The sequence below is a fragment of the Nipponia nippon genome, unplaced genomic scaffold (assembly GCF_047370975.1).
Source record: "Nipponia nippon isolate SJK-2023a ecotype South Korea unplaced genomic scaffold, ASM4737097v1 scaffold_12, whole genome shotgun sequence".
Taxonomy (NCBI): domain Eukaryota; kingdom Metazoa; phylum Chordata; class Aves; order Pelecaniformes; family Threskiornithidae; genus Nipponia; species Nipponia nippon.
In genome coordinates this window covers 24,239,618-24,264,425 of record NW_028262313.1, presented here as the reverse complement: position 1 = coordinate 24,264,425, position 24,808 = coordinate 24,239,618, and the positions used below count along the sequence as shown (strand labels likewise).

General features: G+C 49.2%; 1 protein-coding gene across 15 annotated transcripts in view; it reads left to right on the top strand.

The window, feature by feature from the left end:
* The first annotated feature begins 21 nt into the window (after positions 1-21).
* HEPH (hephaestin) overlaps positions 22-24,808 on the top strand; it is a 46,934-nt gene continuing 22,147 nt past the window's right edge. For 4 of the 15 annotated variants that reach the window (XR_015702795.1, XR_015702796.1, XM_087749256.1 and 1 more), the window contains exons 1-20: positions 152-640; positions 3,498-3,694; positions 5,990-6,234; positions 6,959-7,171; positions 7,753-7,932; positions 8,355-8,609; positions 9,193-9,361; positions 10,576-10,715; positions 12,108-12,239; positions 12,850-13,061; positions 14,730-14,880; positions 15,196-15,408; positions 16,211-16,421; positions 16,699-16,838; positions 17,756-17,887; positions 18,870-18,976; positions 19,741-19,966; positions 21,449-21,588; positions 22,006-22,168; positions 23,343-23,375. Coding sequence is in view for 10 of the 15 variants with exons in the window: in XM_087749256.1 (XP_087605382.1) it covers positions 3,531-3,694; positions 5,990-6,234; positions 6,959-7,171; positions 7,753-7,932; positions 8,355-8,609; positions 9,193-9,361; positions 10,576-10,715; positions 12,108-12,239; positions 12,850-13,061; positions 14,730-14,880; positions 15,196-15,408; positions 16,211-16,421; positions 16,699-16,838; positions 17,756-17,887; positions 18,870-18,976; positions 19,741-19,966; positions 21,449-21,588; positions 22,006-22,168; positions 23,343-23,375 (3,226 nt within the window). In the remaining 5 variants the exon portion in view is untranslated. The other 11 variants (XR_015702797.1, XM_087749258.1, XM_087749253.1 and 8 more) reach the window with 8 other exon arrangements.

Here is a 24,808-nt window from a genome sequence, read left to right as displayed (position 1 = left end):
CCCCCCCCCCCCCCCCCGGGCCGCGGGGCACCGAGCCCAGTGCGAGCAGGTGCGCGGCGCGGAGGGGCGGCGGTCCGGAGCGCGGCCGGGCCGCCCGCAGCCGGGGCCCCGGACGGGGCTGGGGCGCGGCCCGCAGGTGCGTGGCGGGGCCGGGCGGCGGGGAAGTCGCCGTCGGGTCCGCGGGGGAGCGGGGTCCGGCGGCGCGGCCCGGGACGGCCGGCGCCCTGCGGGGCGGGCCGCGGGGCGGGCGGCGCTGCCAGCGGGGCCGGGGCGGGCTCGGCCGGCGGGAGGCGAGGCGGCGCCCCGCTTTACAGCCCAGACTTTGCCCCTCTGCCGCTGGCGCGTCCCGGCCCGCCGCTCCGCCGCGGGAGCTGCTCCCGGCTGCCGCCCGCGCCCCTCCGGCAGAGCCCGCGCCCGGCCGCGCCGCAAGTAAGGGGGGAAGCGGTTCCCTTCCTTCGCGTAGCGCCTTCGTCCCCCTCCCTCGGGCGAGGGTTCCCCTGCAGTCAGGTGTCGGGCGGGAACCCCGCCGTCAGCCTCTCCGCCTTGGTAGAACAGGAGCCGGTTCTGCTACCGACCGGGCAGGCTGAAATCCGGGCTCATTCCTGCGCTGCTGGGGAATCGGCAGAGGGAGGTCCTGGGGGTAAGGATTCTGCTGTAAAGTATCACGGTTCAGTGGTGCTTGTATATAAAGTGTTTTTTTTTTTTTTTCTTTTTTGTTAATCAAATGTCTTATTTCAAAGAAAATTTAACTTTTTTGGAAAGAATTCAAGACTGTTGGTTTCCTTCACCTTGTGCTAGTAGAGAGTAACGATTAGTCACGGTAAAGAGAACGTGAGAACAGGGTCAGTCTGGCCTGCTGGATCTTCACCGAGTGATGGTGTTTTGCTGTTTGGTAAAACACCCCCGAGGGACGTGCCATGTCGCGATCAAACTCCAGCCGGGACTTTTGTGCAGCCTCAGTAAGGCTGTCCCAAAGACTTCGTCCTTGGTTTTTGGCATGCCAGAGCACATTCACGAGGCATTTAGATTGTTGTGACTTCCAGTCGAGTCTGATTTATCTGACAAGCTTACTGATGCTGCAGCGTGGAGCTTTAATGTGGTAAGCAGGGAGTCTGCCATGTAGAAATAGTGGGCTGACGCAGCAGGGCTTTGTCTCAGTAGGCAATTTTCACAACCAAGAGTTGCCGTTCGTCTGTGGTATAAAGTCTAAGCTTTGCCCTTTCCTAGGATTTGATATTGCTTGCAAAAATCATTAATGTGAGAGGACATAAAGATTAGCCCACGCTGACTCCCCAGGCTCAGCGGCTCCAGTCCGTGAGGATGGCCGCCCTGCGCGCTGGGCACACTTTCCCCAGGGAGCTGCTCCTATGTACTTTGACCGGTGTTGACAAGAAGGCCACTTCTTCGGCCGAGTCGAAAGCATCCCCTCGCCCTTCCCAGCAGGGCGTGTGCCGATAGGACGGGAGGCTTTGGGCTGAGGGCTGGCACTGCCCGCCTTGTCCTTGCTCGTCGCTGTCACCGCTGCCTTTTGCTGTTACGGCATGTCCGTGTGGAACAGCACGGGTACAGCTTTGCGAACTCCTTGCTTCGAAACCTCTTTGTTGGCACAGAGCGAGTGGGTCCGTGCAGGTGTTTCACCTCCCCGTGAACAGCACCGCTTACTGGGGCAGCAGCAGCAGGAGCAAGGTGGGTGAGGGCAGTGCGTAGCAGCGGGATTGAGCAAGCGCCCCGCTGTCATCCCCGCTCTGCTTGGGCCGCGGGGAGGGGGCTGTTCTGTGCTGGAGTTTCTTCAGGTGTGTGGCCAGGACCTTCTGAAGGGCTTGCTGACGGAGCCGCTGGAGCAGAGCTATACTGTGTTGATGGATCAAAACCAGCTCGGATTTAGAGGGGTCCCTACAGCCCCCTTTTGAGAAAGGAGGGAAAGAAGGTTTTTCCAAGTTGAGAGTTGCTTTCTTTCACCTTCTCAATTTAATGACTGTTTGGAATCTGTAATACTTGATTATCATTAGCTTCTGAGGATAGTACAGCATGTTTGGAAATCAGAAATACAGGTTTGGAAGGTATCTAGCCCATTGCCATGTACTGGGGACGAATCCCCTATATTGGGTATCAGATGCAGTAAGAGATTTCACAGCTTCTCAGGGAAAGCTGTTCTGGTGTGATGCCATGCTAGCTGAAAGCCTGCAGAGTATCCAGCTTTGCTGCAAATAAACCTGATGTATTCATGTTGCTATTACCAAAGACGGGGAGAATAAATAATGACAACCTCTTTATAAAAAAACCTTTCTGTGTTTGACGTGGTGCTATGTCACCATCCCCTCCTTTTGAAAGTTAAAGAAAACTGATTCCTTTAAGCTTTCTTGCTAGGTCACATGCAAATTCTCTTGCTTTCTGTTTCTCTCTGCTGAACGTTTTCTAAGGCGCTCTTATGTGTCTCAGGAGCGGGACATCTGGTTTAGATGGCAGTTTGCTTATTGATTACATCCAGCTTTGTTAATTATATCCGTGGATGAGACCTTTCTTAAGCCTTTTCACGTGGGGTTTATTTAGTTTGTCATCCACTTTAACCCTAAGCTATTTTCTTATCCTTTGGTGTAATTCTGCTGCCCCCTATTGCATCTGTTTCTCCTTCATACAGGTAGTTCTTTGAACTTGGGTTCACGGAACTGTATTTTGATGCTTTCAGACAATTCCTGTAACTCGCCCTGATCTCTCTCCAGAGTGTTTCTGGTGCTTATTCACACCAAGCTTGGTGTCGATGAGAAGTTCTAATAGTAACCTCCTTTCTTCGTGATCTAAATCACGGGGAAAGTATTTAATGGAACTAGACTAAGTAAAAAGCCTTGTGCAGCCCATCTGAGGTGCACTCGCTGGATTACGGAGAACCACTCTTTAAGAGCCATTTTTAAAGAAGTTAAAATTTAAAATTATTTCATAGGGACTAAATCATACTTCCTCAGGTGGCTTAGTAGAATAGAGAGGTCTTGGCAGCGCTTTAAAATATAAAGGTACTTGCTCAGGATTATTTCCCTGAGCTCTGTATGCAGTCCTGTAAGATGATTTGGGACATCAGAGGCCCTGAGGCAGTTGCACAGCAGACAGGATTTACAGGTGCCTCTTCTGCTAAGGTAGCACTCGCTGTGAATCTGTTCACCTCATCTGCTACGGTGTGAAAGCTTATTGAATTAGCAGTATTTTCTCAACACTATGGAACAAAGCATTTGGAAGAGAACTACAAACAAAATAAAAGGTGAATCAGACTGGTACGAGAGAAGCACGTTTGGTACTGGGGACTGATTAGCAGGGCATAATGTCCATCCACCTTGTGCACTGGTTTTGTTATGGGAGTGATTTCCTCCTTGGGCATTTGAATAATGATGCCAATAGGACTCCTGCCTGATTTTTTCATACTGTCTCAAAACGTCCGGTACCTTCAAACCATGTGGTCATATTCTGCTTCTGTTTCATTACCTTTGTTCTTCTTTTCTCCCCAATAGCTGTAACCTCCCAAAGCGCCTTCGCTTCAGGCTATGATGGGATTGGTTTGGCTGGTGCTGCTCTACATCCGCATGCTATCACCCGCGTTTGCTGGGGGTGTCACCCGAGTCTATTACCTGGGGATCCGCGAGGTGGACTGGAACTACGCTCCAACAGGAAAGAATGTACTCGCTAACGAAAGCATTGCACATAACCTGTACGTTTAGTTCTATAAGAATTGTCTGGTACTGGCTTAAAATAGTAATTTTATGAGTAATTTCATGCAAGTATTCTGGGGCCTCTAAGCAAGCAAGAGGCATGATCGGATAGGTGTCTGATCTTTGAGCTCAATGTTTAACTTGGTTTATTGTAGGACATAGCAACTGTGTCAGTGGAAAAGCGAATGGTCCGTTTAGCAAAGCACCCAGTGCCTGTACCCTAGAGGGAAGTACAAGCCCGCTCTAATAGAGCAGGTTGTGCAATATCCTGCCTTGGGGTTTCATTTTTCCTTAGCTCCAGCTGGTGATCAGCTTGTGTATCCTGAGGCATGATGACTTTTCACCTTGATGTAAATGACTTCACAGAGCCAGCTTGTTTTTGTTTGAATGGCATTTCAAGCCTTAGACTTAACGGAACTTCCTGCATGGAATTTTAGGGGTTGTTTGAAAAATGTTTTTGTCGCAAATGTAAATCTGGAAACTGCAATAATTACTTTGAGTCACTACAAAAACAGGTTTTGGTTTTAGTTTTCAAAACACCAAACCTTTTTCTTTGGTGCTTTTTTGTTTGTTTTGGTTTTTTTGCATAGCTTTCCACAGCTTTTTAAAGGCATTTGTGCTCCTCCCCCCCCCCCCCCCCCCCCATTTTCTATGGCAAATAACGTGTGTTTCTTGACCTGTTCTTAGTCATTCACCCCTCCATAATAACTAACGCTCAGGTTTATACATATCTTTCAGAAACAGCACAGCAGGAATAGGAGGGGTTCACAGAAAAACATCAAGATCTGCCAGTTTAGCGTGGAAAAGTCTGTTCTCTGGAGATGCTGAATAGACTTAAATTAGTTCACAGGAAAGGAACCCCCCCAAAATTCAGGATTAATAAAGATGTTATCGCTGACTCCTGCAGTGATAATGAATGCAGTGGTTTTTGTTTGCTTTCTCTTATAACACATGAAGAGAAGGAGATGAAAATTCAAGGCCATTAAACTTAAAAGCAGCTTAAAAACTGTTCTGTCACTGCAAGCAAATTAGCTAATGGGACTTATTTGTACAATGATTGCAGAAACCAAATGGCTAGCAATAAGAAAAGGATGTGATATTGATATGAATGATAGAGGTAGTAAAATGCTTGAAGAATTTCTTTTTGTTGGGAAGAACTGGACTATGCGGGGGGGAAAAAAGAGGCAGCTCTGCAAAATGGAGTATGAATTATCTGTAGACCCTTTGCTAATAGTGGCTGTAGGGATGACTTCGCAAAGAGATGAGCTCTAGGTTGTATAGCGAGAGCCCAGCCCTTTACAAGTGTGAATGACGAGGGCAATGCCCAAAGTTTGGTCTCAACTGTTCATTTTCTGGCGGTGCGCATTAGGGTTTGCCTGTATTTCGGGGCTACTTGGTTACTGCAGGGTGAGTGATACTAAGGGGGAAGTGGGGGGAGTAACCTCAGCTCTCATTTAGGCCGGTCCCACTAATACCTGGACCATGATTCATCTCTTATCTACTAAGAATTAGCCATAAAGAGCAAATACACTCATGAGTTGAACTTTAGTACCTGTATGAGGTTTTAACTCTGGAAGCTGGTTACGTGCTGGGTACGTACCTGCCTGACTTGTTTGCCATTCTACAAATAATTTGGAGTCTGTTAAGTAGAAAGTCATCTTTTAGATTGTGAATTTTGGCCAGAGAGCTCAGGAGATTCCCTCTGCCCCTTGTGATTTAGCTGCAAATGCCACGAAAGCGTTGAAGTGAGTTCCTAAAAGCCCAGCGAAGGCTGGAGCAGGCATGAGAAGGGCTTTGGTCTTCCCCCTGTCACCCACACGTGATGGTGAGAGAAGCACTATCCTTCCCTTTCCTTGTATGTCCTGCACAGTTCAGGGGTGTGCGTTCGTGCAGAGCTGGGGCCGTGGCCATGCGTGGCGGCAGGCGTCTGGCCGTGCTTGTGGCTGTGGTCTGGCCGTGCTTGTGGCTGTGGTCCCAGGCTCCCCGAGCTGTTACTGCACTGGTGCCCCTGTTGTGTTCCACGCGCTCAGAAGGCAGACCAGTCCAGCGGCCAGGGCTGCCTGTTTCTCAAGCAGGCTGCGCTCCCCAGGGCACAGCAGTTGGCGGTGTGGGAGGAGGGAGTTCATGGGTGGCTTAGAGCATGCTAGGGTAGAGCGCAGGCCGCCCTTTGTAATGCCAAAGCTTTCGGGCTTACCTGGGAAAGCTGTGTCTCCTCGTCACTCTGCTGTGTTATCGACCAGCTGTTTTAGATAACGCATGACTCATGGTGCCTTTCCCTTTTCTGAATTTAACAGCAAGGCCTCGACATTCCTCCAGCCTGGCAAAGACAGGGTGGGAAGCACGTACAAGAAATCTGTCTATAAGCAATACACAGACTCCACGTACACCACTGAGATTCCCAAACCTGGCTGGCTGGGGTTCCTTGGGCCCGTCATCCGAGCAGAAGTGGGGGATACCATCAAAGTACACCTAAAAAATTTTGCTAGTCGACCGTATACAATCCATCCTCACGGTGTTTTCTACGAAAAGGACTCTGAAGGTAAATGAGCTACTGCCGTAAAGGAGACAGATTTTTCTCACTGGGAACTTAGGAGTATGCACTGAGAAGAGATGTTTGTAAAGCCACAGACGTGGTTAGCCTGAAGCTAGATTGCTGGAAAGCAGCTACGCGTGGGTGTTTAGTGAAGTCACCTGATGTTGGGTTAGCAGGGTCCTGGGTCTGGGAGTAGTTTCCTGACCTGGGCATTACAGTACATGGCCCACATTTCTTGATTTTAGAAGAACCTCCAAAGCTTGCTAGCGGGAGAGCGGTGCAGAAGGAAAAGAGCTGTACTCGTGATTTGAAGTGCTGTAGTATGAGTCATGCATGTGATGAGCTTCAGGGAGTTCACAAGAATGGTGAAGTATGAGACCAAAGAACTGCTATTTGAAGCAACCCTAGAGACTGTAGAGAGGCTGACTGGGGCACGTTGCAGAGTGGAAGGCAAAATGGCAATAGGCAGAATGGGAATCATCTTTCTGACTCTGCGCTGACCCATTCACTGGGCAAGTTGCCTTACGATGGCTCTGTGCCTCAGTTTCTCTTTGAGAGAATGATGATTAAACGCTATTTTGGCCTTGGGATGGTGAGTCTCGCTTTGAAATCTGCCACCCAAGTGTATACATCCAGCTCTCTACTGGGCGAGAGCGGCTCAGTGTAAGGTTACATGTGTGGACATCTCTGCTCTTCTTGAATGGATGTTGTGATTACTCAATTGTTCTAGGATCCCTGTATCCCGATATGTCCCCCCAGGATCAGAAGAAGGATGATGCTGTTTTCCCGGGAGGGAATTACACCTATACTTGGACTGTCCCTGAAGATCACAGCCCAACTGCTGATGACCCAAACTGCTTGACCTGGATCTACCACTCTCATATTGATGCACCAAAGGACATTGCATCTGGATTAATTGGGCCATTACTCACATGCAGAAAAGGTAAAAACTCCAAGAGAAAGCAGCTGAGGGCTGCAGTTTCATACTGTGAAGATTTTGTGGTGACTTGAACAAGTACAGGATGAGAAGATACTCCAGTGGGCAGCTGCCAGCTTCACGGGGAAATGCAGCATGACTGGAGAAGACAGTACCCATGTTCTAGCTGGGTTCTGGTCATTTCGTTATCTTTATCCCTTAGTGGCTGGGCAGGTGAGCTTGTAGGCCTCTTGATCTGAGAGCGCTGTTTGAATTCATGGTAAAAGCAGGAACCTTGTCCAGGACCTACTTGGTGTATTTAAAAAATGGGGACTGTTTGCTTTCAGCAGGAGTGAGAATACTGAAGGTGTTGCAGTTCACCCACGCAGTGGCAGAGCTGCTTGGAAGTGAGAAATGTATTAGCAGGAATATGTTAGAAAGGAGTGAGCTTGCTAGAACTCTGCAATGAGCTCTGCTAGGGTGGTGGGGAAAGCATCTGTCTCTAATTTGTGTGATAAGAGTTACTCTTCTATTGGTGTTTTAATCCCTCAACTGATGTCTGCTTTTCTGCATGGGTGAGTATTCATTCATCTTTTCTTTCGCCCTAGGAACACTGACTGGCAGTTCTCAAAGACGCCAGGATGTGGACGTTGATTTCTTTCTGATGTTCAGTGTGGTGGATGAGAACCTAAGCTGGCACCTGGATGAGAACATAGCGTCGTTCTGCACAGAGCCAGGCTCCGTAGACAAAGAGGAGGAGGAATTCCAAGAAAGCAACAAGATGCACGGTCAGTGTCACCTTGGTGAAGCCGCTGACTCTGCCCGGACGCCCCAGGGGTGTCAGTGCGCTGGTATCTTGAAATGCACTTTCTGCTGTTCTGTGCTGGGTTGGAGGGGAGAAGGGGGGCAGCAAGCTCTGAGAGCATGTGCTAGGTAAGCAATGTCACAGGGACAGTATCACAACTCCAGGAAAAAAAAAAGTGTTGTTTTGATTTCATCTTTGGCTTGAGTGAGCCTTTGTTAGTTGTTTGGAGATTTTGAATACACTTCATCTTAGGAATGAGCTGTGGAGCTGGGCTCTTCAGAACAAGAGGAGGAGGATGAGTTCCGGTTAGGTCCATCCTCCGCACGTGGCTATACTGCGATCTGCTGGCAGAAGCTCTGAAGGCCCCTTTTCTAATCTCTGATTTTGGCTTGCTTCATTTTGCAGCTATTAATGGTTATGTGTTTGGGAACCTCCCTGAGCTGACGATGTGTGCTGGGGATTACGTTTCATGGCACCTCTTCGGGATGGGCAATGAAATTGATGTTCATACAGCCTACTTTCATGGAGAAATGCTCAATATTCGAGGCCATAGGACAGATGTGGCCAGCCTCTTCCCAGCCACTTTTGTTACGGCAGATATGATCCCCAGTAACCCTGGCAAATGGCTACTGAGCTGTCAGCTCAATGATCACATACAAGGTAAGGCAGAGGTTGGGATGTTCCCGCACTCCCCTTTTTTCTCCCACTGTGGTCCATGACGTACAGTGTGGTAGGGGACAGTGCCTGGGGCAGCATTCCCACTAAGAATGTCCCTAGATGAATGGGGTGATTCCTTGTCTTGTATAAATCCGGGCGGATTGATTATTAATGTGCAGGCCAGACTTACTGGGGATGGCTTGTACCACTGTATGATGTTCCACATTGATCAGTTGTGAAGACAATAAGTTTGGTACAGCTGAAAGCTAAGATAAGGCAGTGCTTTAAGAGCTCTAGACCCTATAAGAAGCACTTGCATGGTACATCTGAGGGTAGCAAAGGCTCTATTCACTCTCTGTCCATACTTCCATAGCATCCAATATCTAAGGTAAGAAGCTCTGCTCACTAGCACAAAAAACTCCTTGCTGTGGGAACCACCTAATCGCCTTCTCCCAGCCATGTGCCTTTTGGGACAACAGAGGAGGAAGGGCCAGTTCGTGGTAGGAACGTGGGACTGTGCTCATTGCCTGGTCAAACTGGCCGAGAGGGGTTAAAAAATCTGTGTCTTCTGCCATGTCTTGGACAGCTGGGATGGGGGCACTCTATGAAGTCCGGCCCTGTTCTCGGCAAGCTCCGGCATCCACCCTGGAAGGGAGAGTTCGGAAATACTACATAGCTGCAAAGGAGGTGCAGTGGGACTACGGACCTTCAGGGCTCGACCAGAGCAGTGGGAAACGGCTGAGCGAGGCAGGCAGGTAAGCAAGAGGCTGATGGGCTAGGGCGGTGTTTGGGAGGCTCTGGTCTGTGTCGGGGAGGCTGCTGAGGAAAATGTGGAATTTCTTTCTTATCAAAATACGTGCCTGCAATTCACGTGGAGTATGTTTCCTGGGAAGGCAGATCACCCCACCTGGAAATGTAGGCTGCTGTAGCTAGACTGTACCGAGAGCAGCGCTAGGTTCGTAGCCTTACCCACAGACTCCAGGAGTCCCAGCTCATGTAGAACGTGAGCTGCCACATTTGTCTCTGGGCTTCATTTCTGCTTGCTGTGCCTGACCTAGGAAGAGATCTGTATATTTGACGAACTATTAAGAAAGCACATCTTGCAGCAGACACAGGGTGGCAGAGCTAGCCTGCAGATACGCTTCAGTGTAGCCTTGCTGCAGCAAGCAATTTCTAGGAAATCAAATGCAGTGGCCTCGATGACAGCCTTCCTTCCCGCACGTCGGATGGCTGTGATAGCAGTTGGTGAGTGGTTTCCCATTCAGACTTTGGCTAACTGAAACAAAGGCATTCCTCCCCCCCCATTCCCTTCCCTGGGAAGCTGTTGGAGAGGCTATACCTCTTTCAGATGGAGAAGTAGGAATGTGGAGCGGTTAATGATTTACCTGAAGCCACGCAGCAACTCTTTCACAGACCTTAGAACTGAAAGTTCCTTAGACCTGTGAGCTGGCCTTGTAACTAAGCTTCCTCTCCTGCAAGGCGTGTTATGTCTGTCTGTGTGTTCGGAGAGGGTGGTGGTGGAGGAAACAAATCTCTCTTTACAGCTGTTATGCGAGAGTTTTTTCAGTTATGATTGCAGTTGTCCCTGGGCTGTCCCCGGCCTCTGAAGAACTCGGTGTTTTAGCACTGCCTTTCCATTTACTGCGCTGCAGTCTTGCTCGCTGCCCTCTCTTGCACACCTTGTATAGAGACGCTGTTCAGACCTGTGCCATCAAACCCGGCCCTTTCAGCTGGGAGAGGGCTGCGTGCCAGAGGCGCTCCCTGAGCACAGCGGGCGGGTGAGTCTGTGGGACGAACGAGTTTCACAGAGACAAGCTGTGCTTGCTCCGAACCAGAGATGCTGCCCTTGTCTGAAGAGCTGCTTGATTTGGAGATGCTGCTGGTATTGCCAGGGGGGCGTGGGGGGGAGCAGGAGAAGAACAGGACTGATTTTTGTAGAAATGACCTGACATTTGCTTTTGGCACGTAGCCCTGCTGAGGAGTTCTTCAAGCGTAGCCTCCACCGGATTGGGGGAGTCTATTGGAAGGCGAAGTACGTGGAATACACTGATGAGAGCTTCCGTGAGGAGAAGCAGCAATCGGAGGAAGAGAAGCACCTGGGGATACTCGGTAGGAATCATCCAGCCACACAAATCCTCTTCCAGTGCCAGTGAGAACGATGCTGATGTGGGGAGTACTCATTGGCTGTAACTGTCCTCTCGTTCGGTGGTGCAGGGAGTGCCGCAGAGCAGGTGTTTCACAGCAGTTACATCTGAGTGAGGGGGGCAGGCCTAGGATGTGGTAGAACAGACAGAATCGCTCTTCTGCTGGGGCAGTCTTCAGAGGTTAGTAGTAAGGGCTGAGGGACACGGTATGGTATTTGTAGCTAGAGCTAAACAGGTCACTGTAAGAGCCCCTCGTTATGTGTTTTTGACTGAGCCTCTTCAAGGTGTGCTACAAACCCCACTTTCTATGAGAAAGCTTCCTCTTCCGAGCGGACCCTCTGTTATAGCCAGGTAAGGGTGACGAATAAAATAGGCAGTCTGCAGAGGTGAATGAATAGCGGGTGAAGGCTGTGATGTACGTGGTAAAACGTATAGGTGTGGTCCAATTTCCCACGTCAGCAGTGACTGATAACCTAATGACACCAGAAATTAGCAACAGCAATCCCAGCAGAGGCCACGGAAGGAAGGAGCATATGGAATAAAATACAGATTGGGGGAGAGGGGAGGAGAATAGTGGAGAAAGGCAAAAAAGAAGTATAAGCAGCTGAATAGAAGTTAAATAGTGGAGTTATGCATAGGAGAGATGCAGTGTAACTGTCAGGAGCTGACAGCGTCTTGCTGGACTTTGGGAACGAGGGAAGAAAAAGGGGTTAGCATTACCAGCAACAGCCATGTTCCTATAGAAAGACAGGTGACTGAGGGAAAACTCGGCTATGACTTCGTAGAAAGAAATTACAGGTATTTTCTACTGGTAAACTAACAGCACTGAAGGATTAATTGATGAAAATCCCCAGTCAGATAAACAAGGGAGTGACATGAACTCGTTTGAACTGGCTCATTAAAGCTGGCTCGATAAAGTGGCTGGGATGCCTAGAAGAGATACGGGGCCGTGAGGGACTGAGCTGCGGAGCAGGGAGCTGCCGAATGTGATGTGGTGCAGCATGGACAACCCACGCTGCACGGGCAGGCGCCAGTGGCTTAGGCTGCCTGTTCTTGCCCTAAAGTACATGAAGCAGTGCTGTGGGGGAGGCTGGGTGGTTGGCTTGTAGCGCTGTCGTTTTTCTTCACGGGGCTGTGTTAGGTGCACCGGCTGTGTTAGGTGCACCGGCTGTGTCAGCCCCCTGCTTCTGCTGTCAGGGCTGAAGGGCCTTAGGCGGTGCTGGCGTGCGGGGATGTCCACCTTTCTGTGTCTCCTGCACCCTGCAGCCTGGGTGAAAGGTGGCCCTGGCTTCTTTGGTTTGCCTGGCACCCAGGAGGTTGCTCCGTTGCTGACGTGCTCTCTCTGCTACTTGTGTAGGCCCAGTGATCAAAGCTGAAGTTGGAGACACCATCCTGGTGACATTCGTTAACAAAGCCTCCTGGCCTTTCAGCATCCAGCCTCACGGAGTGTCCTATGGGAAGGCGTGGGAAGGGATGTGGTACCATGATGGTTTGTAGCTCCCTTTTCTTGAATAATTCAATGCTAATGCTGGTGGTGGAGCTCCCCAGCCCCTTTCTCCTCTGTGCTGGGGAGTTTCTGCAGCTGGGAAGGACTGGATGTGCTCAGGACCTGGGTGGAAGCCAGCCTGGTCCTCTGAGCCTGCCTGAGGCCTCGCCGAAGGAGACTTTCCACGGAACTGGTGCCCAGGAAGGGTGCCAGAGGGAGTATGGTTCCAGAGGTGCTATTTTTCAGATGAAAACTGTAAACCAAAGCTCAGACCATTTCTAGCTGTTTGAAACACATGAGCAGAGGAACGTGCGCAGTGCACTCCAGCTTAGATAACAGTGTGCTTCCAACATTCGTCTCCCCAGATGCAGTGGGATCTGCTTCGTTATTTCCCGTCGGCATGCCTGTCTCTGCCACGGCACCAGTGGGCATTTACATGGTACTGAGAGCAGCTCCCTGCGTGCCTTAGACACGCTCGGATCACACCTCAGAGATGCCGGGTATTTTAGTGACACGGATGAAGTGAAGCCCAGTATGAATGTAGCCACTGAGCATGTGTCATCAAGTTTGTACTGGGACCTTGGGAATAACCGTGCCGATCTCTGTTTTGAAGGTCTGTCCCAGAATGGGGTTTCTGTTGCGCCGCTGCAGAACTTTACGTACCGCTGGACTGTGCCGAAGCACGTTGGGCCCACGCCCAGCGACCCTCCCTGCCTGACCTGGATGTACAGCTCTGCTGCCAATCCCATCAAAGACCCCAGTTCAGGTTTAGTGGGGCCTCTGGTCATCTGCAAGCCGGGCACTTTGGACGACAACAACAAACAGGTAAAAGGGGATTTCCTTGCATGCTCTTACCAGGTTCTTTGTTTTCTTGTAGAGAAAGAGACATCAGCAAAACGCTAGGGAAATCATAAAAACAAATGTACGATAGTGTAAGTCCAGGAGAGTTGAGTCAAAGCCGTGAGGCAGGTTAACATTGGGGCAGCTGGTGCCCAGGTCTTGGGTGGGAATGGCTAGTGTTCTGGGCTCCCAAGGGCTGCCCTTGAAATGGTTTGTGAGCTCTGCTTTAAAACTCATAGACAAACTTGGCTGAACAAGTGTACCTTGGATGGGACTTTATAGGTGACTTTTGTCCGGAGACGTGTGTAGCAAGCTGCTTTCAGAGGCATGTGGAGTATTTGTTGCAGTCTGAAAACGTCTTCAACATTTCTGACTTAGTTACAGGTGGTTTGCTTGAATGATATAATGCTTTGAGGTTTGGATGAACTGCATTTCTTCTGCAAGATCAGCTCATTTGCAAGCAGAGCTGACTACAAAAAAGCATGTGACAATCCATGTCAGTCTTTATGCTTTTGGTGAAAGAGAGGTGAAATCTGAAGGGCGAACAGAACTTACTCTTGGTATTTCACTCAGGGGCAGTCTACTCATGGCAGTAAGTCCAAGGAAGGCAGTAAATTAATGTACTGGGGAAGCGCAAGAGAGATTAGCAGAGCCTTATGAAAAAGAGTAGGTGTCAGAAAAACAACCTCGTGCCCTCCTGCCTGCCTCGCGGCGTAGACCAGGGAGCGGCGGGGGGGCCGAGCAGAGCTGCCGGGAGAGCCTCCCTCGGGCAGTCTGCCTCCCCTCTGCTTTCAGCGGGGGCACGATGTGGCTATGTTAGGAGCGCAGAAGAGATCAGCATGTTACACAGGGTGGAAATGTGAATCTTCTGAGCAGAGAGGATCGTGACTACAGCCCACCATGGGAAGGAGCTGTGATAATGATGAAACCTTTGCAGGTATTGAAAGGGTGTAAACAAAACAGACAGGCTTGTTTGGAGAGGTAGGACAGGGAAAAATCATCTGGGGCAGCAATTCTGGCTCCACAATCTTAGGCAACCCTTTAATGAATGCTTAATTGGGAAAGGTGCACAGCCACTCCTCATGCACGTGTGTGCCGCAGACTGGGAATCGCTCAGCCCTCTCTGCAGGGTGTCCTGCTGCGTACAGCTGGGGAAGCTGTATTGGAACGGGAATCTGGACAGCAATGGGGATGCTCTTCTGGTGAGGAAACACACCATGCTTTGGAGTGCCTTTCTTGGAGAATTAACATTTTCAAGGATTTAGGGTAATAAAAAAATCCCCAGTCCAGGCCTGCGGTAGGCGGAGGAGTGGAACACAGCCATCAGCCTGCCTTGCGGGCTGGGCTCTGATCTCAGGTCTGATTTGGACAGGCGGTGAAACCTGCACCTAAACCTAGGGACGGTGGGGGGAGGAGGCGGCAATGTCTTCGTATCCTTGGCTGAATTTTGATCCCTTTTACTCATGTGAAATATCATGGGAAATCCACAAGTGGTGCCTCTCGTGGAACAAGGGGGGACAGAGCCCTGGCCCTCAACGAGCCAAGTTTTAAGATAAAGGGGAACACGAGAGCCAGGCAAAACAGCTTGAACTGTAAGGGTAGTTAATTGGTGCATTTTAAAAATTAACAGCCATCGTTATGATTATATCTTAGAAAGGGATCGACAAAGAATTTTACCTTCTCTTCAGCGTGTTTGACGAGAACCTCAGCTGGTATTTAAATGCAAACATAAAGTACTATTTGAGGATGGAAGAGACTTCTGTGAAAAAGGATGATGGGTTCGAGGAATCAAACAGGATGCATGGTACGGCCTGGTGCTGTTCCGCAGGCAGCGGGAACGAACCCGCAAAACGCGGGGCGGTGGTCACCTAGAGACTGAGCGGGGAAGCTGGGGTGGCTGGGTTGTGTTGGCCTCCAGTCAGGCGAGGCTAGAGGCCGCGGGTGGGACAGGGGACAAGAAGCACAGCTGCCTCAGGAAGCCTGTCCTGAGCCTGTTCAGGGGTGAATTACAAGCCAGCTACGTTTCCACTGGCAGGCCCGCCCTGTCAAAGCGTATGCACAAAATGAATCTCTTGGCTGATATCTACATGCAGAAAGTTAATTGTTTTCTCCTTTGTAGCCATCAATGGACTTATGTTTGGTAACTTGCCTGGGCTGAATGTGTGTGAAGGAGACAACGTGTCCTGGCACCTCCTGGGCTTGGGCAGTGAAGCAGACGTACATGGAGCTGTGTTTCAGGGAAACACCGTGCAGGTGAACGGGATGCGGAGAGATTCAACCAATCTGTTCCCCCACACATTTGCGACTGCCTTCATGCAACCTGATAACAAGGGTAAGTGCCTGCACATCGAACTTAGCAGCAGGAAAAGTCTCATGTTGTAGTATTTGCTCCTGTGGCTGATTCTTAAGCACAGTGTAAACTCTTACAGGGTGAGCTGTGCTTTAGATCCTGTTTGGTCCCATTTACAAGGCCACAGCTTTGCATCTGGTTCTGGAGGAGAACAGCAGACACAGGATCTTGTCCCATGTTGTCCCAGACTGATTCTCTAGGCTGCCGCTTCCTACTCAGTATTTGTAGTAACAGCCGCGATGGACGTTGCTGCCTGTGACCCACAGAAACATGCAAACGTCTTTCAGAATAACATAGCGGACAGTTGCCAGAGCTTAACTCCCCTGTCCATGGCTTGTGGAGATTCATGTTTATGGCAGACTCCAGTCTTCCCAGTTTGCGGGATGGGCATGCGATGCCGTGTCTCATTCACACAATGCGATGGCCTCAGCTGCCCGTTGTCTCCTCCCCGTTGGCGTTCGCAGGCTGGATCTTTTACTTAACCAGCGTCTCAGCAGTGGTAGCACAGTTATGTCACTTTATTGGTTTCTCCGCATCTAATAAGCTGGCTATTGTGCATCTCCTGAGATGATTTTTATGTAGGACTTTGTTATGCTATTCCTGCTTGGTTTTTCTAACAACCCCTTTTAATCTCAGCCTGTGGCAACCAAGCTCCCTAAGCAAACACCCAGATACATACGACACCCATACCCATGTCAGCCAGGACACAAGCTCTGCAGGGAAGCGGCTGTTTCCTGGGATCTCTAAAAGCAGCTGATTTCCTTGTTCGTGCTGCCTCCCTCAGGGACTTTTGAGATCTACTGCCAGACGAGCAATCACTACCAGGCTGGGATGAGGGAACACTACTCTGTTTCGACGTGTGGAAAAAGGGGTCATGCTCCTGCCCTTCAGTACAAGGGGGTGCGGACATATTACATCATGGCGGAGGAGGTGGTGTGGGACTACGCACCTGACCGACGCTGGGAGCGGGAACGGCACAACCATTCTGCAGAGAGGTAGGGCCCTTCTTCTGGGGGAGCCTTTGCCAAAGTTTCTCAGTAGACCTTGGTGAAGCCTGTTAGGTATCTTGGCCATCTTGCGATGTGGTGCATATGCCGCCGCTGCTGGTGGTGCTGCTGATGGGAGCTGCAGCCCCCCACGGCACTGCACCCTCCTTTGCAGCCGAAGCAGGTCTCTGGGAAACCCATTCACCTAGTGAACCCCCTGCCACAAGTTAGCTGTTTATTCCCTGTGAGCCTTTGGGTATCTCAGCATTCATTCTGCATTTCTCAGCTACGCCGATGTATTTTTGAGCAATGAGAATGGACTGCTCGGCTCCAAGTACAAGAAAGCAGTTTACAGGGAGTACACCGATGGGACTTTCCAGACCCCCAAGGCCAGGATAAATGGTGACGAGCACCTAGGGATACTAGGTAAGGATATGCGCAGAGGGTACATCTTCCACTCACACAGCGATGGGACTTGGATTCTAGGGCTTCAGCGGCTAAGGGCTGTAACCTGAAGGCCTCCTAGATATATAGGCATTTGCTGTGTATGCAACTGAGGAGAAATTTGGACTGTCTCCTATCCAGGTCTGCCCGCTTTAGAGAAAGCGGGTCCTGAACACAGCTTGTAGTAGAGAAGACTGGGTTCTTGTGCCTGCCTTTGCGCCAGCTTTCTTTCATGTCTCGGGCAAAGTATTTTTCACACCTGCATCTCTCTGACTGTAGAACAGAAATAACTGCTGACTTCTAGAGGGCAGCCTGAGAGATGGAGGTGGAAATCTGTAGCTGTGAGAGAAATGCTTTTTGGGCAAAAGCAGGCAGGCCTTGGGAAGTGGAGGAGCACATTTCCGTGTCCGATGGAAGCCGGTGCAAACACAGCTCTGTTATGAACCCAGGACTGTAAGTGGTGCCAGAGCAGCAAGGCTGAGGCAGTATATGCCATTCAGAATAGGCTGCAGCTCTGATTTGCGACACTGTCAGGCCAAATTGAATATTGTCACTGTTTTTGAAACCAGCAGCAAGGTGTGATTAAGATGCTGTGAAATTTAGCATAGCAGTATTCGGAAATCAAGCCTTAGCTGTACCGGGCACAGTTAAAATGCACAACCACCTTCATTTCCCTCATTGTGAAACTCAGTCTGGTTTTCTAAGACTTACTTGAATTGGGACTGACCTCCAGCTCTCTTTTTGGGAGGCAGAGGTAAGGTAGAGAAGAGGGAGGGGAACATCATAAGTACTATAAGGGAATATGTCTGGGGAGAAGATGATGAGAGAAAGGTGGGAATATCCTCAGGAGATACATGGATAGTTTTGCTAGTCTCAGAGTACATTCTTCCTATCTCAAGGCCCTTTTCTGTGGGCGGAAGTGGGAGATATTCTCAACATCGTCTTTAAGAACAACGCCACACGACCCTACTCCATTCATGCACACGGGGTGCTGGAAAGGGAGACGGGACAGCCGCAAGTAGCAAACCCCGGTAAGTCACTGTGGTCTCCAGCCCTATTCGTGTCTGGGCTTACAAAGCTAACTTCAGCTGATTGCTAGACTGCTTTCCTTAAGGAGGCTTAGGTGTGCTTGTTTCCTTACGGAGAAAGAGGACTGGAACTGAACAGTAACTGGTCTTTCAGGTTCACCGCAGTTTTAGTGATATCGCTTGTGTGGGAACGGCAGCCCTGGGAGTTCATGTTCTGCTCTGACTTCTGGGTTAAGCATAGCACAAACTCTTCTGTGTGTAGCCTTATCCCCCACTGAGTGTGGTCTGTCTGTAGGAAGGAGAGAGATGATGGCAGTTCACAGCTCAGTCAGTCCTTGGTAGCCCTGGGCTAGCGGCCCCTGATGGGGGAAGCTTGCCCCTCTTCTTTGGGACCTATACTTCTTTTGTCATGTGCACAATAGTATGAAAATAGAATGAAGCAGGAGAAATGCACAACTGCTTGCCAGGACGCTGACTGAAATCACCACTTTGTTTCACAGTCCGGATGCCAATCTGTGTAATTTCTGGTCCCCTTCAACTTGCGCAGGCTGTCTAAGCAGCAAACAGGTTTTCAGTCAGGCCCTGTCTTTCTGGAATCTATTGCTCATACACAAGATGGTCATTATAAAAACGAATTTGAATGAGTGTCATAAATATACTTCAAAGAGATGAAAGATCATCTCAGGCTCCATCTGTACTGGAGAGGTGGAATTTCCCTGGTCAGGGCCAGCCTCAGAGGCGGCAGATAAACGAGGGTTGTGCTGATAGCGCGTGCATCCTGCGGCCCCGCGGCTTTGCGCGTGGAGGGGAGCTTCCGTCCCGCTCTTCAGCGTTTGGGGAAGGAAGGTGCAATGTCCAACAAAACCAGAACTGAATTTGCGCTTTGGAGACAGGATCTTCTTTTTTGTTTTGCTTTGCATGCCGCTCAGCAAACTGGCGAGCGAGTGTATTGCACTGGTGTTAATGGTGCTTCTCTATCACTCAGGCAACATTGTGACCTACCGGTGGGAAGTTCCTGAGAGATCTGGTCCAGGGCCAAATGATTCGGCCTGTGTTCCTTGGATCTACTACTCCATGGTGGACCCAGTAAAGGTAAAATAGAAGTTAGAACCAGAAAAGCCCAGTTAGACCAATTTTTTCACCCCCTCTAGAAAACAATGTGAGCTGGATACAATTTAGAGATTGGCCCAGCCAAGAGGTAGACAAACCGCCTGGTGACATGTCCAGCGTTCTCCTGGGAGAGGAAATCCTCCAAATCTGTCCTGATGTTTGTCCTTATTTTTTCCTAAGACAAACCTTCATAAAACAATTACGCTGTCTCCTTGACCCCAACCTTCCTTCAGTTATTTGCAGGGTGTGAGAACATCTCCCAGTAAGTCATGGTTTCTATTAGTGAAAGCCATAGGGCTAATCAAGAAAGACAGAAGTTGTTCAAAATTAGGCCCCGTGGATAAAGCAGGAAGATTTGAGCACTGCTAGGATCAATTGTCATAGCACTGATTTCACAGGGAAATAACCTGGATGATCCTGCAGTAAACCATCACATTCAACCCAGGGATCATTGCCTTTTTATCTCAAGTTGCAGATGTTTTTGCAGCCACAGAGTGGAGAATATTTTGATACCATTCATATTTATGGCTTTTGGATTTGCATTCATAAGAGCATGTATAGTCTCTGTTTTTGTGCTTTGGTAGCTGATTTTCACCGATGAGAGTACTTGCACAGTAGCATCGCTTATTTTAAGTGAGGTGTTGCAGGGAACAGAAAATATGGTTGCTGAAAAGCAAAGAACTGCGTACAAAAGAGAGGGTGAGAAGATCCTTGCCTCAGAGGTTTTTCTCCTTCATTCCCATTAGGATATGTACAGCGGTCTGATTGGACCCCTGAAGATCTGCCGGAGAGGGGCACTGGGCTCTGATGGGGTCAGGAAGGATGTACAGAAGGAGTTTGCTCTGCTCTTCCTGGTTTTCGATGAAAATCAGTCCTGGTACTTGGAGGAGAATGTGGAACGTTACAGTAAGGGAAATCACAAGGAGATCAACCTGCTGGATGACAAATTTGTGGAAAGCAACAAAATGCATGGTAATGCCTGTTAGGCACCCGAGCACCCTTTACTATCTACACAAAGTTGATGTTGATTCTGCAACCTCTGTACATAGCCAGGCAAAACCCAAGCGCCTGACTCCTAGTGAATGCCCTCATCCTTTTCAGTTGTCAGTGGCACGAACAGAATTACACTGTTTCTTGTTCTCAATATTGCAGCGCACACACGACACAAATCTCTGATCTACAATGAAGGTTAATTGTTACGGCTGTCCCTGTCAGGAGGAATAGAAAGATATGGGCCAGAGAGGTTAATCTCTGGTGTGTCTGAGTGACTCGGGACAGGAAATAAAATCAAATGTGGAATGAACATGTCAGACTAATTTCATTCTGTTCATCTCTGGACCACTAGAATATGTTAGATTTCAAATTAATTGACCGGGCTATGTGGCTGTACTACATGGCTCAGTTATTTCAGCTGATTACCAAAAAGCTATTCCTACCATAGTAGGGTGAACGCGTTTTTCTAAATTAACATTTTATTTGTGATAGATCCAGCTATAATATGGAAAAAAGTATCTAAAGTATTCTCAGCAAAACAAGTCCCTTAGCAGCTGTGGAGATAAGAATAGTGAGGAGCTGTGTTATGTGTACTATCATTACTGCTGGTTTTGTACAGGTGATACAAAGAATCTCCAAATATACATGTCCATCGTTATAATTGTTAACCCAATATTATAGCTAGCGAAACCAACACGCTGAAGTTGGATGCTTGTTCTGGGCTACAGAAAGTGCCTGTGGCAGATCTGGGAGTAAAACACGGCTGCTCCTGCCCTCGGATCATGTCTCTTTTCGTCTTATTCCCTCCATGTCATCTGAGCATGGAAGTTTCCACATGGGTGCCATTGCATTCAGCTCACTCACTGTTTCGGTCCCTTGCCTGCATTTGCAGTCAAAGCAGTATTCCTTCTTGTCATGCTAATTATGAAATGAAGTCCCGCCATGTAGCGATTTTTCAAGTGATCAGCATGTAATGTGTACAGCCAGCATGACTCTTAGAATGACAGGGTTGCCTGTTGGTGGGATTTACCCGTTTTCATTGTTCGGTTAGTAAATTGTTCAGAGATTTATGTGTATATCGATATATACGTATTTCCCTACCATTGGGCTAAGAAGGCCATTTTTATGCATCTTGACTTCTAGAAACAACCATCTCTGCTGGCTGACTGCAGGTTTTCAGCAAGAGGTAGTTTTTGAGATTTATTTGAGCTGAGCTACAGCATGGCCTTGGATGCAAGTCACTTTGCTTCTCCTATCTGTTAACAGAGTGGGTAGAGCTGGAGAGAGACTGCCAGACTTTTGGGGGACAGTGATACGGAAGACGCTAACTGCTGATGCACTGGTTGCTCTCTGAGCTTTGTAGCATCTAACTTGCCCTGCATGTGCTTCCTCTGAGGTGGTTCAGCATCTTTAGCATTTCAATAACAGCCTTTTCTACTCTGTGTGTTGTTTACTGCACAGCAATCAATGGGAGGCTCTATGCGACCTTGCCTGGGCTGACCATGGTCCAGGGAGAGTGGGTGAACTGGTACCTGCTGGGAATGGGTCAGGAGGTTGATGTCCACACAGTCCATTTTCATGCTGAGACCTTCATATACAAGGTAAGAATATCCTGCTGATGACAAAGCAGAGACTGACCACCGACATCATCACTTTTGCTTGACTCTGATGGACTTGAACTTCTTGAATTGATTGACTCTGATGGACTTGAACTTCTTGAATTGACTTCACAGCAGCTTCACCCAGCTAGGAAAGGGATGTGACTTTACACATCCAAATCCGACTCCCTGAGCCTCTGTATTGTGCTGAGATGTCTAGCTTAACCCTTCTTAGGATCAGGCGTTACCAGATCATGCTTGCTTTCTCGGCCACAGCCCTGGACCTGCTCTTTGAAATCTTTTTTTGAGCTTTTAAAAACTGTAGTAGCACTGAAGTGGTCTCCAGTGGCACCGACAGAATTTTCTTTCTGAAGGACGCAGAGTGCGCTGCATGCTCACAGTCTCCCTTCCCTTTGACAGAATGGCAAAAGCTACAGAGCCGATGTCGTGGATCTGTTCCCTGGGACCTTTGAAATGGTGGAGATGGTGGTTGGGAACCCTGGGACGTGGCTGCTTCACTGTCATGTGTCTGATCATATCCATGCTGGTATGGAGATACTCTTCACAGTCTTGCCCAGACCAGGTAGGCAGCTGTCGCTGACTGTTACTGTGAAACGTCTAACAGCACTTCTACTGCTGCTGCTAAATTCTGAGTGTTTGCATCACACGTACAACTCTTTTACATACCATAAACAGCCAGTTAACTGAGCAGGTAATTACCTAAGTACTATTAATTTAAGATGTTCCCTTTGAATATGGTAATACCTGCAGCTGGAATGAATAACAAATTGGTTTCTGGGGTTTACATTGCCTATGTTATTATTAAGCTAAAATAAAACTCGTGTCTGAGAAGCAATGTTCAGCCATCAGCTAGTAATTGTTCTTACTAAGAATATTACCTGTAATCTAAATGCACATCCTAAGGCTTTTCATTTCACCCGGGAACACTGCGAGGTGCTCAAAGGTGGGTGATACTATACTGAGTTTGGCTGCCGTGGAGTTAATTTTCTTCATAGCAGCCCGTACAGTGCTGTGTTTTAGATCTGTTACCAAAACAGAGTCGCCAACACGCCACCGTTTTAGCTGTTGCTGAAGGGTGCTTGCACAGCGTCAAGGTCTTCTCTTTCTCACTCAGTAGCCTGGGGTGGACCAGAGGCAGGGAAGGGACACAGCCGGGACAGCTGAATTGGCCGAGGGATATTCCACGCCATACAACATCATGCTCGGCAATAAAAATGGGAGGGTTTTTTCCAAAGTAGCCATTATTCAGAGACTGGCTGGGCACTGGTCTGCCGGTGGCGAGTGATTGCTTTTGCATCATTTGGGTTTTTTCGGTTTTGTTTTTGCTTTTTTTTTCCTCTTCGCTTATTAAACTGCCTTTATCTCAACCCACAAGTTTGTGGTGGTGGTTTTGTTGTGGTTCCCCCCCCTTGCTTTTGCCCTTCCGATTCCTGCCCCTGTCGCGCTGCGGGGCGAGCGAGCGCCCCTGCCAGCCGGGGGCAGCCCACCGCGCTCAGGGACTTTGTGCTTTTCTGCCAAAGGCCGTGAAGGGTTGTGCGGCGGGAGCGAGCCTGCTCTTGAAGCAGGGGATACAGAACCACTCTTGGTGTGATGTGGAGAGGGAAAACATTGACAGGAGAACAGAGAACCTGGAAAGCCATGCTGCCTCTGGCTCTGGTCCTTGTCGAACGGCTGTGTCCTGGACTCTCTGCCTGTGCAGCCCAACAGTTTCTCACCCTCTTTTTGTTTCCTTTCAGAGCCAGAGCTTGCAGTCGTAAACTTCAGTGCAGGTATGGTGTATGTTGCACGGCTGAGTACGGTCTGGGTGTGTGAGGCGGAGGAGGAAGGGAGATCCCCGGTCAGTACGGAGGTTTACATCTGCAGGAGGAGAAGGGAGGAGCAGGAACACCGGCGCAGCCTCTCCTCTGGCAGGCTGGCCAGCGTCTTACTCTGAGGCCTGGCTGCCGACGGATAACAGGGCGGGTTCCAGCCTAGTTTGCTTATCTCTGCTCCAAACATCTGTGCTCTGATGATAAAAATAAAGGGGGTTGGGCTTGTTAGGCTTGTTGGACCATGTTAGGTGAAAAAGTTTAGTGGCCTTGCATCCTGTTGTACTTGCTATGTATGGATTTATCTTCAGAGGAGAGTGCAAGCTTAAACCGGCAGAGTTCCAAAGGGTTTTAAAGGAGGGTGTTGCAAAGGAGATGGGCTTTGATTGAAAGGGATAAGAAGAATCAAGGGGCGCCTTAGATTAGTTGTCCTCCCTTGGACTGTCGATGACTATGTGGTTTAGGGAGTTTTCACGTTCATCACCGCTAGCTGAAGGGACTGAGTCAGCATGCAGGCAGGCACATCTGCCTTCTGGTCTGTTTTTCCCCCAAGAAAAGAGCCTAAGCACGTGCCCTGGGTCTGGATCTGTCAGGTATTTTAAAGAACAGATGAGAGAAGATATTTGGTTGAGCAGCACCAGGGAGAAGGGGAGTAGTAGAGAAGATCCCTTGAAAATTTTCTGGCGTAAAAGTCTGAATAGTTTATGGTGGTGATTTACTTCCCTGATTTTTCATCTTTCTCCACAACTCCTTTTTTCAGCTGCTGTGAATAAATCGAGCTGCGCTGACTTCAGAGCCAGCTCAGACCAGCTGAAAATACAGCCATCTACCTACAACTCTTCAGTCTTTCTCTACTGATGTTTCAGTCATTTCCTTCCCAACGATGTTTTCCTCACTCAAAATGGGTGTAAAGGAGTAGGAAATGTGTCAGAGCAGTAGTGACAATATTAAATAATTCAGTTTTATACCATGCTTGGGCATCAGCCTGTGTATGCCCACCAGGCAGAAACCTTGGTCAACAGTTGTTACCTGCGCAAATAGCCGCTTTTCTCAAAAGGTTGCCGCTGCCTCTGCGTGGAAGCGTGAGAGAGCTCAGGATCTCAGGTGACTGAGCACGTGCACTCTGAAAAGTGGTGGTTAGGACAACAGCCGTGTGCATGGGGAGCTTGGAGCAGGGTGGGGAACTCCCAGCAGCCCCGATGGGGACGCACGTTCTCATCTCCATTTTTCTGTTCCTAGTCCAGCCGCTGACTCCCCACACAACCTCAGAGCACCTCCCTTGTGAGTGGGACAGCAATGGTTAGCCGATTGGGCTGAATAGCTGTCAGACACGGTGAGGTCCAGGGATGGAGTGGATTAGGGAAAGAACCATTCATTCTCAAATTTCTGTGTGA